General features: G+C 32.8%; 1 protein-coding gene across 1 annotated transcript; it reads left to right on the forward strand.

Annotated features, from left to right (window-relative positions):
* The first annotated feature begins 11612 nt into the window (after positions 1 to 11612).
* tmsb4x (thymosin beta 4 X-linked) lies at positions 11613 to 13198 on the forward strand. Its single transcript, NM_001130697.1, is given in 3 exon segments — positions 11613 to 11656; positions 12444 to 12556; positions 12678 to 13198. Coding segments are annotated over 2 exon segments (135 nt in total). The 5' UTR covers positions 11613 to 11656; positions 12444 to 12456; the 3' UTR covers positions 12713 to 13198.

Genomic DNA, 13198 nt, shown 5'->3' on the forward strand with positions numbered 1-13198 from the left:
TCATACGCTACTCGCTGCAGAGCCACTTGGGCTCCAATAAGGGAGTGCTTGAGCTCCAGCTTCTCCTCCTATTAGTTGTTTCAATGCGTACTCCTTACCAACCCCTAACTCAAATCCCCAGAGACATCACTTGGAGAAGAAAAAATAGCTGGAGCTCGGCTCTGCTCAAGTGGCTCTGCAGTCAGTACCATTTGATATAAGTTGGAGCTAAGCTCTATCGGACACCAGCACTCCAGAATCAGGATTTGGACAGCCCTAGTTTAGCAGTGGGGAGTCCTGAGAAGTAACTCCAGATGGAGACTTTTGTTTTGTATTTGCTTTATGATTAAAGTTGTTGCATGTCCACCAGTTCGAGCTATTTGCATATATTTATATTATTTATGTTTATTTATGTATTTATTTCTCTCTCTCTCTGGAAAAAAAGCACAGAGAAGGAATCTTGTTCCCTTCCTTTCTTTCTTTCTTTCTTTCTTTCTTTCTTTCTTTCTTTCCTTTCATTTCCTTCCTTCTTTCCTTTCTTTCTTTCTTTCTTTCTTTCTTTCTTTCCATTCTTTCTTTCCTTCTTTCCTTTTTTCTTTCTTCTTTCTTTCTTCCTTCCTCTCTTTCTTTCTTTCCTTTTTTCTTCTCTTTCTTTCCTTCTTTCCTCCTTCCGTTCGTTCTTTCGTTCTTTCTTTCTATCTTTCTTTCTTTCTTTCTTTTTCTTTTTTCATTCTTTCATTTTTCCTTTCTTTCCTTCTTTCTTTCTTTCTCTTTTTTATTCTTTTCTTTTTTCTTTCTTTCCTTCTTTCCTTCATTCTTTCCTCCTTTCGTTCTTTCTTTCTTTCTTTCTTTCTTTCTTTCTTTCTTTCTTTCTCTTTTTTATTCTTTCCTTTTTTCTTTCTTTCCTTCTTTCCTTCTTTCTTTCCTCCTTTCATTCTTTCTTTCTTTCTTTCCTTCCTTTTTTCTCTTTTTCTTTTCTTTTCTTTCTTTCTTTCTTTCCTTTTTTCTCTTATTTTCTTTTCTTTCTTTCCTTCTTTCCTTCTTTCTTTCTTTCTTTCTTTCTTTCTCTTTTTTCTTTCTTTTCTTTTTCCTCTTTTTCGTTTCTTTTCTTTCTTTCTTTCCTTTTTTCTCTTTATTTTCTTTTCTTTCTTTCTTTCTTTCTTTTTTTTCTTTCTTTCTTTCTTTCTTTCTTTCTCTCTTTCTCTCTTTCTCTTTTTCTTTCTTTCTTTTTTCTTTTCTTTTCTTTTCTTTCTTTCTTTCTTTCTTTCTTTCTTTATTGCTGTCTTTCCTTCTTTCTCTCTTTCATTCATTTTTGTCTTTCTTCCTTCCTCCCTCCCTCCCTCTCTTTCTTTATTTCTTTCTTTCTTTCTTTCTTTCTTTCTTTCTCTCCTCCTCTTTCGCCAACCTCTGAGTCTAGCATGAGCACTTTTAGCTTAGCAACAATTATTTTTTATATGAGACCGTTATTATCTCATTTAAAAAACTAGTGCTAGTTCTGTCTCTCAAGCCTTAAAGGTACAGTGCACCCAAATATTATAGACATTATCATGTACTCACACTTAAGTGGCTGTAAACTTTTATGAGTTTTGAACACAAAAGAAGACATTTTAAACAATGTTGGAAACCGACAGACATCAACACCAACATGAAAAGCAAATACTACGAAAGTAAATGGTTACTGGTGTTCAACATTCTTCAAAATATCTTTTTTTTAGATTAGATTTGTGAGCAGCTTATTCACTAAATCTGCTTGTATCTTAGTTCATGCACATTTTGTCTGATCAGATAAAAAGTTTATCCTACTTTTTTATGCACATTGTCAAACGTTATGCTGATCTTGACAATTCCATTTAGCAATATAATGCATTATTAAACATGCTGATAATTATATTTAGATAAAAACAGAGCTATTGTCATCAACAGTAAGAAAATTCAATAATATCTTCAAAATATCTTCTTCTTTGTTCAACAGATTGAAAAAGAAATCCACTATGTTTAGTACAAGTGAAAGGTTATTAAATGATCAGAGATTTATTTTTTGGGTAATCTGTCCCTTTAAATTTCTCAAGCCTTAAAGGTACAGTGCACCCAATTCTTTTATCATTATTTCCTTATACTCAAGGGTTTCTTTCTTCTGTTGAACATAAAACATGTTGATTATAAAGCAGCCACTGATATCCATATGTAACGGAAGCTAGAGGCTATGGTCTTTAGCCTCCTTGGTAGAGCAACCGACTCCCATGCGGAAGGTCGCCAGTTCGGTACCAGCTCAAAGTGGCTTGAGTGGCGCAAGACAGGTGGGGTTACACATACTGTAGTAGGAACAGCAAATACAGTGGAAGTCAAAGGCTGTATTTTACAGCATTCTTCAGATTATCTTCCTTTGTGATCAACAGAAGAAAGAAACTCAAACAGGTTTGAACAAGAGGAGGATGAGCAAACCAGGAAGGAATTTTCATTTTCGGGTGAACTGTATACCTTTAACATTAATGCTCAATCTGCCATTTATATGTTATATTTAAAGTGAAACAGAGCAACAGGATGAAAACTAACATAACAACTGCTGGAATCTTTAATTGATCATTTTGTGCTGCAAACACTCATTTAAGTCTTGTAAAAAAATAAAAAAAAATTCACTAGAGTGAATCTGATTAATGTTAGCTCCACATCTAACTTTCAGGCACCTGTAGTTTCAGAGTCAAAACACACACATACACACACACACACACACACACACACACACACACAGGGGAGAAAGTGACTGTGTTTACATGGACATCTGTAATCAAATTATTTGCCAAATTATTAAATGTTGGACTTTAACTGCAGTTTGGCTCTTTCATTCAGGGAATTCATTCATGCCCCTCGCGACAAACGAGATATTTGATTCAAGGAACTGCTCTAAGCGTGTATTTTTCATGCAATGTTTGATACCGCATGGCGAATGAGAGAAAAAAAAAACTCTGCATTTCTCGGAAACTTAGATGCACATGACAGGTAGTGTCAGAAAGCCGCGTGTGTTATTCCGGTCACAAAATGTGGTGAAAATCCTACACGAGGTTAAAGTTTGGTTGTGGTGCTAACATATTTACACTCGGTGCAATAGTTAACTTAGTTCGATACGAACAAACTGAATAAACAAAGAGCACTGGTCGCTCACTTACCAAATCTGTAGAGACAGCACAACCACCAGCAACTAGACAGCGAGAGAACGAGGCTTGTGTTTATTGATAAGTTGTCATAATATCTGCTTATTTGCAGTTCTTTGATATGGATAACCTTGTATCACCTGTATACCAATGTCACGGAGCTGCAGTCGGGTTTTTTCGGCATTCACCTCATCAGCACAGCTGCTTCCTCCAGTGACAAATGTAACTCTTAATGAACATTTTACTATTTTTATTTCAAAATGAACTACCAATATTAAACACTTTACAGTTTGTGTGGCATTAACTATACCATACAGTCCTGCACAGAAAGAATTAAACACAGTGACAGAAGCAGAACTTGTCACTGAGAGGGACAGAAACATCAAGTGTTGTCTAGTATTAAAACAATACTTCTTATTTATTATCATCATGAAGATCGTGAAATATGTGAGTTAGCCTGTAAGTTTAAAACTATATATTTATATGTAATTTAATTAGAAAATGGCCGTTTATTTATTTAATACACAGAAATAAAACATGGACTCGAATATAGAAAGTGTATGTAACTACAGTAAACAGGGGGATTGAGCCTATTTGGCTTATTCAGAACTCAAATGGCTATGCTCGTCTATGTAATACTAGTGTACAACCCATATTAAACAAACATTTTTAAGTGCAATACTAAAAAATTACTACTTATAAATATAATATTGGGCTATATATATATATATATATATATATATATATATATATATATATATATATATATATATGAGCAATATCACACTCGTAGCAGTGCGATATGGCTGTATATCGACACTGGTGGGAGGCATGCGTTGTCTTAGTTCCCCCACCAGTGCCGATATACAGCCATATCGCACTGCTACGAGTGTGATATTGCGTTTATACAACAGTTTGATGCATAATTGTGTATTGAAAAAAAAATTAAACACGGAGAGTCTCAAAAACCCTTTTGTATGAGGAACTACTTTCTTGCGCGTTGGATTCAAATCATAAGCTGACAGTTAAACAGCTGAGCGTGCATCTTTTAAACTGTAGATCTGTAGTGTCTGCTTTTTGCTGGCTGTATGTGGGCGGAGTAATACACAAAGGGTAAAGAGGCTGTACGGGTGCTGATATTACTTAAATACATCACGGCTATCAGCCAATCAGATTGGAGAAGCAGACAGAACTGTTGTATAAATATACATATATATATATATTAGCGCTGTCAAAATTAATGCATTAACGCATGCGATTAATTTTAAATATTTAAGGAGTTAAAAAAAATAACGCAATTAACGCAGTTGCAGGTTTTTTTACTTCCTGTTGTGGTGGACGTGTGTTCAACATGCAAGAAATGTGGATAAGACCAAGAAAGCACTTTTTGAAGGCAAATTTCAGTATAAAACAATTAGTCGCAACACAAGTTATCCAGAGTTTCATGCAATTTCGGGTGTTTCATTTTTAAGTTGATACCGCATGGCGAACAGAAAGAAAATCCTCCGCATTTCGTGACTCGGTGTTCCTTTAAGGTAATAAAATCACTGCTTAGGCGACACGGTAGACTTTTAATAAGAGTATAATCTTAATCATATTAAAATCGGAGTATTGGTGTGTTATGTGAATGTACTCAAAGTCTCTGGTGAAGTCGCGAGCTGTCAAAGACAGGGCATTACTCTGCCTTTCAGCATGCGCCCTCCAAGTTTAGCGTGTTTCCTCATTAAACGCAACAAAAGCGTATACTTTGCGTTGTTGTGTCAGAATCCTTGTGAAATACAGTAATACTTTAGGACGCTTAGTTTAAGCAAATTTGATGAACGTGATCATGCGTGTTGAATCTGAGGGGAGTCGCTCCAGTATGGAAGGCCGTTGGGGCCAAAACGTCTGCAGCGCGTTGTGTGTGTGTGTCAGGCCCGTTTAGGGGTGTCAGGGGTGGGGTGAGAAACGTATTTGAGTTGGGGCGTGTGCGCACGAGACGTACTTGAAGGACGTTGGGGGTGAGTTGCGCGCGACATAGGCTACCTGAATAGCTAGGAGGGATGCGGGGGAGAGGGGTGTGCAATCATTCATTTGCTGGCATTTGGGAGTCTCTGTGCACTTGCGGGATACTCCTAGTCTTAGCAACTGGATGAATGTAAAGGAGGATTAAGCTAAATTGTTTCTACTCTATAACTAATGTTCTCAACTCACAGCAATAAAACTTTACAATGAGTGCAACAGTTTGTATTCAATAGTTTATTATTATAATTTTCCATTTTCCATATCTGCAATTCCTGTGTTTTGGCATTTTTTTGCAGTCCACTTAGAATCCAACATGGAAATCAATGTTTTCTTTATTGGCATTGATTGTTTTGAAATTTAAATGTCATTAACATGCCTGTGTTTTAATTTCTGTAATAAATATGGCTGTCAAGCAGGATCTTGATGGTTTATTGTGGGTATGTTGTTTACATGAAGAAATCTGTGTTACAAGTTAAACAAAAATTCTATTAAACAATTATATTTTGAATTTTAATTCTAATAAATAATTATATTTTGAATTTAAATAGTTTTTGTCTTGCATTTACATTAATTTTACATTTGAATAGCCAAAATTACAAGTTTCAGTATTTTAAATGTGATTAATCGCGATTAATTTTTTTTAAAAGGTGCGATTAATTAGTTAATTTTTTTAATCGATTGACAGCACTAATATATATATATATATATATATATATATATATATATATATATATATATATATATATATATATATATACAACAGTTCTGTCAGAATCTCGAATCTGTTTGGGCTGATAGCCGTGATGTATTTAAGTAATATCAGCATCTGTGCAGCCTCTTTACCCTTTGTGTATTACTCCGCCCACATACAGCCAGCAACAAGCAGACACTACAGTTTAACAAATATTACTGCTGTTAGAGAACAAAATGTATTTTTGAGGCTTTTTTAGTGGAGAATGTAGTTGTTTAGATTGCAACTGTGCCTATTTTATAATATTTACAATTTCCGAGAGATCGTAGACGGCCAAAAACGGTTGGCGTTGTCTATCCACAAGATGGCGCCAGAACCGCATAATAAGCCCTTGCTCAGTGTGTTCTCTTGAGCGCAAATAAAAAGCTGAAAAACGGAAGCCTCGTGGTTTTTAAGGTGGACCGGATAGAGTCAATAAGAAGCTGCGAATAAGAAGCTGGATTTAACCTTGTCCCTCCTTATCGCAAACACAACAGCAGTCTGGTGAGAAATCTCTGTAGACGGATGGCATTTCATGTCACGTTCAGCCTAATAATCTTAAAATGTGAGCAAAATTTGCTGTTTTATCATCAGGGGGTCACACACCAGAAGAGCCGCTTCACATTACACTATAGAGAGTCATTCCAACACTAGCTCTAAAGTGATGTTGGTGAAATAGTGATGGCTTCTGCTGTTCTGACGTCAGCTGCAGATGTGAATGAATGATGGAAGAAAGTAGTTCCTAATACAAAAGGGTTTCACTCTCTGTGTTTGATTATCTTTTTTATACAGTCATAGCACATTGCTACTCGTGTGATATTGCTCATTTATGTGTATATATATATATATATATATATATATATATATATATATATATATATATATATATATATATATATATATATATTTTTTTTTTTTTTTTTTTACCTTGATAAGTAGCTGAGCCCCCCAAAAATGAAAATCCTAAAATCGCCTCTGGTGGAAGATGATTTACGGTTAGTCATGTCAGGAATCCAACCATGTTGTCCTCACAGTATTAGGCTCAGCCATCACACTGAATCAGGTAAGCTGAATATTTATGTTTCAATGTAATCAATGCTACGCTTTAAACGCAGCAAATGTCTAAAACCCTGAACTAGGTTGCTGCTGGAAGTGGTGTTAGTGAGTCCAGCAGGTGGCGCTTAACTGCGGTCTGTGTGGATCCTAATGCCCCAGTATAGTGACGGGGACTCTATACTGCTCAGTGAGCTTTGTCTTTCGGATAAGACGTTAAACTGAGGTCCAGACTCTCTGTGGTCGTTAAAAATCCCAGGATGTCCTTCAAAAAAAGAGTAGAGGTTCAATCTGCCTACTGGCATCTGTCCATCATGGCCTCCTAACCACCCCTATATCATAATTGGCTTCATCACTCTGTCTCCTCTCCACCAATCAGCTGGTGTGTGGTCTGGAGCAGTATGGCTGCCTTCGCTTCAGCCTGGTGGATGTTGCACACTGGTGGTGGATGAGGAGATTCCCCCATTGTGTAAAACACTTTGAGTGTCTAGAAAAGAGCGATGTAAATGTAAGGAATTATTAGTACTATTTAAGAAATGTTACCAATTACAGATTTTACCCAAAACATACATTTAGGCCTAATCTGGGTTCATAAACAATATGAAACATATACAGTCAGGTGCAAACCTCTCATATATATAATATATATATATATATATATTTTGTAAATCATGAAAAGTATTTTGCATTTACATATGCTTCTGACAAAAATCTAAATATTGTCTGATTTAAACAATAATTTTTGTAAACAATCAATAAATAAATAAAATCATTATTTTAATTATTTTTATATTTGTATTTTAATTGATTAATTTTATTTATTTATTTATTTTTTTTATATATATTTAATTTTTTAAATATTTTATTTATCTTTTTTGTAAATCCTGAAAAGTATTTTGCATTTTAACATTTTCTTTTGGGTGAAGCAGTGGCGCAGTAGGTAGTGCTGTCACCTCACATCAAGAAGGTTGCTGGTTCGAGCCTTGGCTGGGTCAGTTGGTGTTTCTGTTTGGAGTTTGCATACTCTCCCTGCATTCACGTGAATAAAAAAAATAATAAATTGTGTTTTAAACAATAAATAAATAGATAAATAAAATCATCTTTTAATTTTTTTCATATTTTTATCTTAAATAATAAATGTATTTTTTATATTAATCCATACTTTTTTTTAATTTCTTTTTTCAATATTATAAATTTTTCTCTCTATCTATTTTTTTTGTAAATCCTGAAAAGTGTTTTGCATTTTTACATTTGCTTCTGGCAAAAATCTGAATATTTCCTGTGTTTTAAACAATTTATAAGTAAACAAATAAATATACAATTTTTTATTTTTACATTTTTTTAATTAATTATATAGTTCATTATGTAATTTATTTAACATTTATTTATCTATGTTTTTCTTATTTTGTATTTCTTTGTTTTTCATTTCTTTATTTATTTATCATTTTATTTATTCTATATATTTTCTTTTCTATTTTGCATTTTTACATCTGAACATTTTTTGCAAAGCAATAAATAACTGTAAAGCAATAAATAAATAATGAAGCAATACATTTATGAAGCAATAAATAAATGTATTAATAAAATAATTAATTAATTAATTAATTATTAAAAATACTATATTAATCAATTATATATATATATATATATATATATATATATATATATATATATATATATATATATATATATATATATATATAATTTATTTATTTATTTTTTAATGTATTTATTTATTTATTTATTTGTTTATTTATTTATTGTAAATTCTAAAAGAGTACTTTGCAATTTTACATTTGCTTTTGGGAAAAATTTGAATATTTCCTGCATGTGCTTAAAACAATAAATAAATTATATATATATATATATATATATATATATATATATATATATATATATATATATATATATATATATGTGTGTGTGTGTGTGTGTGTGTGTGTGTGTGTGTGTGTGTGTGTGTGTGTGTGTGTGTGTGTGTATATATATATATATATATATATATATATATATATATATACGCGAAATTATTGGTTAATTTTATTTTATTTTTTAAATTAATTATTAATTATTTTTATGTATTTGTTTGTATTTACTTGAGTAGCTATTTATCTATCTTTTTGTAAATCCTGAAAATTATTTTGCATTTTCCCATGTGCTTCTGACAAAAAAATCTAAATATGTTCAGCATTTGCTTTAAACAATAAATAAATAAATAAATAAACTTTCAGCTAGATTTTTAGATATTCTGATCTTGCTGAGCTGACCTTGCTCTATAAATCTCCTAAAAAACTATACAAATTTTATTATTATTATTATTATAATAAAATAAATTGTTTATTAAAATATCACTAACACACATACATATATACACACACACACACACACAAGTTTCACAAGGAGCTTCTGATTCCTGTTTTTCATTACAAAATTATTTTTAAAAGCAACGTATTGTGCAAGGCAGCCGACAGAAAGTGATCACACAAACACACTTCCTGTTCCAGCCTGGCTTAAATAGAGCCTTTAGTGTTTTATATCTTACATCATTATATTCATGTTTGGTGTTAAACTCAGCACTTTTTGTACATATTTTGTAAAAACATCACACTCCATATTTATAAAGTGACATGAGAACAGTAGAAGGTCACTGGTTCGAGTCCCGGCTGGGTCAGTTGGTGTTTCTGTGTGGAGTTTGCATGTTCCCCCCATGTTGGCGTGGGTTTCCTCTGGGTCCTCCGGTTTTCCCCACAGTCCAAACACATGTGCTATAGGGGAACTGATCAACTAAACTGGTCGTAGTGTATGAGTGTGAATGAGTGTGTATGGATATTTCCCAGTGATGGGTTGCAGCTGGAAGAGCATCCGCTGCATAAAACATATGCTGGAATAGTTGGCGGTTCATTCTGGTGCGGCAACCCCATATTTATAAAGGGACTAAGCCAAAAAGAAAATGAATGAATGAATGAGAACAATAGAATGAAGCAAAAATATACAAAAAAAATTTAAATTATTATTTTTTATAATTTATTTATCTATTTTTTTGGAAATCCTGAAAAGTATTTAGCATGTTTTACATTTGCTTTTGACAAAAATCTGAATATTTTCTGTTTTAAACAATAAATTGTTTTGGACAATAAACAAATAATAAAAAAATAAAAATAAAATAAATAAATAAATGAAATTAATTAATAAAATACATAAATAAATTTAAATGAAAATTATTTTTCATTATTTTTGTTTTTATATTTGTATTTTAATAGATTCATTTTTTGTTATTAAAAATATGCATTTTATATATTTATTTATTTATTTATTTTTATTTATTTATCTTTTTTGTAAATGCTGAAAAGTATATTAAAATTTTGTTTAAACAACAAATAAATAAAATCATTGTTTTTTCATGTTTTTATTGTAATTAATAATTGATTTATTTATTTTAATTAATTATATAGTTTTATTTGTTTTTATTATTTATTTATCTCTTTAACTATTTTTTTGTAAATCCTGAAAAGTATTTTTACATTTGCATCTGACAAAATTTTTTATATTTTCTGTCTCATAAACAATATATAAATAAAAATATAAATAAATAAACATAACTATTATTATTTACAATTTTTACATTTTACATTTTTTTTATTTTGATTAATTAATAAATTTTCCCTGTTTCCCCAGTCCAAACACATGCACTATAAGGGAATTGATTAACAAAATTGGCTGTATTGTATGAGCTTAAATGAGTGTGTATGGATATTTCCCAGTACTAGGTTGCAGCTGGAAGGACATCCGCTGCATAAAACATATGCTGAAATAGTTGGTGGTTCATTCCGCTGTGGCAACCCCATATTCATATGAGAACAATAGAATGAAGCAAAAATGTACAAAAAATATGTAAATAACATGATGAATTATATATATATATATTGTAGTTAGAAAGTTATATTAATTTTTAAGAACTCATTTGTTGCGAATACATAATAAAATAGGTTATTTTTAAATACAGTTCTATAAATTAATAAGAGAATAAAAAACTATATAATTTAAAGTAAATACTATAGTAAAGTGTATTATGCTGTACGTATTGTTACAATTTGTCCAGCATACTGCAGTGTCAAATATAATGAACTGATAATAAATACTGTATTATACATTATATTTTACTACAGTAAACTGTGGTGTATTGTAATATAATACACCATTTATTTGTATAAAACTACAGTATTGGCTCATTTGTTTATATCACTATAGTTGCTGTGTTACTATATTAACTATATAATCGCCACAACAAATCAATTCAAGTAATTTACTGCAGTATAGTTCAAAAATACCACAGTATTTTCTATAAATGACTAATAATTGCACTATATGCTGTGAGTATATTATATTATTATTATTATACTCTGTGTGCTGTCGCTGCTGTCCGGCAGGTGTCGCTGGCGTCTTGCATCATCGCGGCTCTCAGAGGGCGTTTACTTCAGTCTAAGCAGATTCACAGTGAAAAACGCTCAAATACCTGCACATTTACAGTGTTTTTGTGTTTATAATGTTTAATCTCCTCATCGAGTTTTTCATTTGTCTCATTCCGCGCGGAATCGACTGACTAGCGCTGAAATAACGGTCCGGTGACGTCAGTCACGTGATTTGCATATCGCGCCTTATATATATGCCGTGTGCGCGCTGTAGCTCACACTGCTGCATCCGCTGGAGGAGAACACACACTTCAACTACAGACACAACTCTGGTAACCACCACTTTGATTTTATTGCGAGTAAAATGCGTACATGTTGAATTGTGTCATGCATTTTTCGTTTTTACACTCGGATAGTCTCTAACGTAGGGATAATTGTGTTTTTAAACGCGTATTTTTTTAAAAAAGTAGACACAGTTGTAATATTATAAACGTATTTAATCATCATACAAAGTGCATCAGAGGTTGTTATGACGTAAAATTGAAAAGTATCGTGTGTAAAAATGCGATTGTGAGGGTATGTGTGTCGGAGACAATAGATGCGTGTAGTTTCTTTGTTCAGGAATGAATAAAGCCTCCGCCTGTTCAGCGCCAAATAATGCGCAAATCTTGGGGGAAAATGTGCTCAGATTACTGGAAGAGCCGAAAGGCGGATTTTCCTGATAGAAACGGAGATATGAGGTGAAATGGGAGAGAATGAGCAGGAAAGGGCGGTGGTTTCATAAAACACACTGAAGACTGTGATGCAACAGCAGCCCTTTTTTCACCACAGTTATTGCATAAAACACAAAGCAGAGGGAGCTGAGCTTTCAGATTTCGATCTTTAATGCTTTTTAGCACACATTTAGGTTATTTTTTAGTGTTTTATCAATGCATTAGCATGCAATTTTTTTCAGATTAAACAAACAAAGGTTTGTTCACTAGGAAATGCCCTATTGTCTTGTGATATCACTGATGTGAATATTAATAATGGATGTTTGTCTCTCTGTCTGCATGCAAATGTCTCTTTGTGTGCGTGTCATCCTTAACAGCGAGCATTTCCTGTCATTTCCTTTTTCAGACCTACTGCAAACATGTCTGACAAGCCAAATCTCGAGGAGGTGACCAGCTTTGACAAGACCAAGCTGAAGAAAACAGAAACTCAGGAGAAAAATCCCCTGCCATCAAAAGAAAGTAAGACTTTTACTTCATTAGACAACAAAAATACATGCATTTATTTAAAAAAAAAAAGGCATGCATGCATGCATTGACGGAACCCTAATGCGAAACTAACACTTCTTCTTTTTCCTTCCAGCCATCGAACAGGAGAAGCAGGCGGGTTCATCATGAAGCCTGCTCAACACACTTCTATGCACTGTACATTCCACATTGCCTTCTTTTTCACGTCTTTTCGCTGTTTAACTTTTAACGGATAAATATGACCTAAGTCGCATTGTGATTGGACAACCAACCAAAAAAAAAAAAAAAAAGAAAAAAATGCAGACGTCCGTACAAGCCCTTTGTTTGTGTGCCCACGTACTCCTCTTTTTGTAAGCGCACCGCTGGTATTCGGCTGAAGTTTTGCTGATATGGATGAGCTTCACCAGTTTCACTGCTTGAGGAGTGGAGAGAGGGGCGGGGCTAAGAGTTTGAGTGACACCTAACAGAGACTCGCTCTTGTAACATCTCTTGTGACCTTGGTTGACTTGCTCAAATGCTTTAAAGTCATGCAGTGTATTTTTTGTTTTTTTTGTATGTTGACGTCTTGGAATGCACAACTTTTTGTTTTGTAATGCAAATAAAGATCTGTAATATTCAGATGGACACCTTTTTAAA

The sequence above is a fragment of the Danio rerio genome, chromosome 9 (assembly GCF_052040795.2).
Source record: "Danio rerio strain M-AB ecotype USA chromosome 9, GRCz13ab, whole genome shotgun sequence".
Lineage (NCBI taxonomy): Eukaryota > Metazoa > Chordata > Actinopteri > Cypriniformes > Danionidae > Danio > Danio rerio.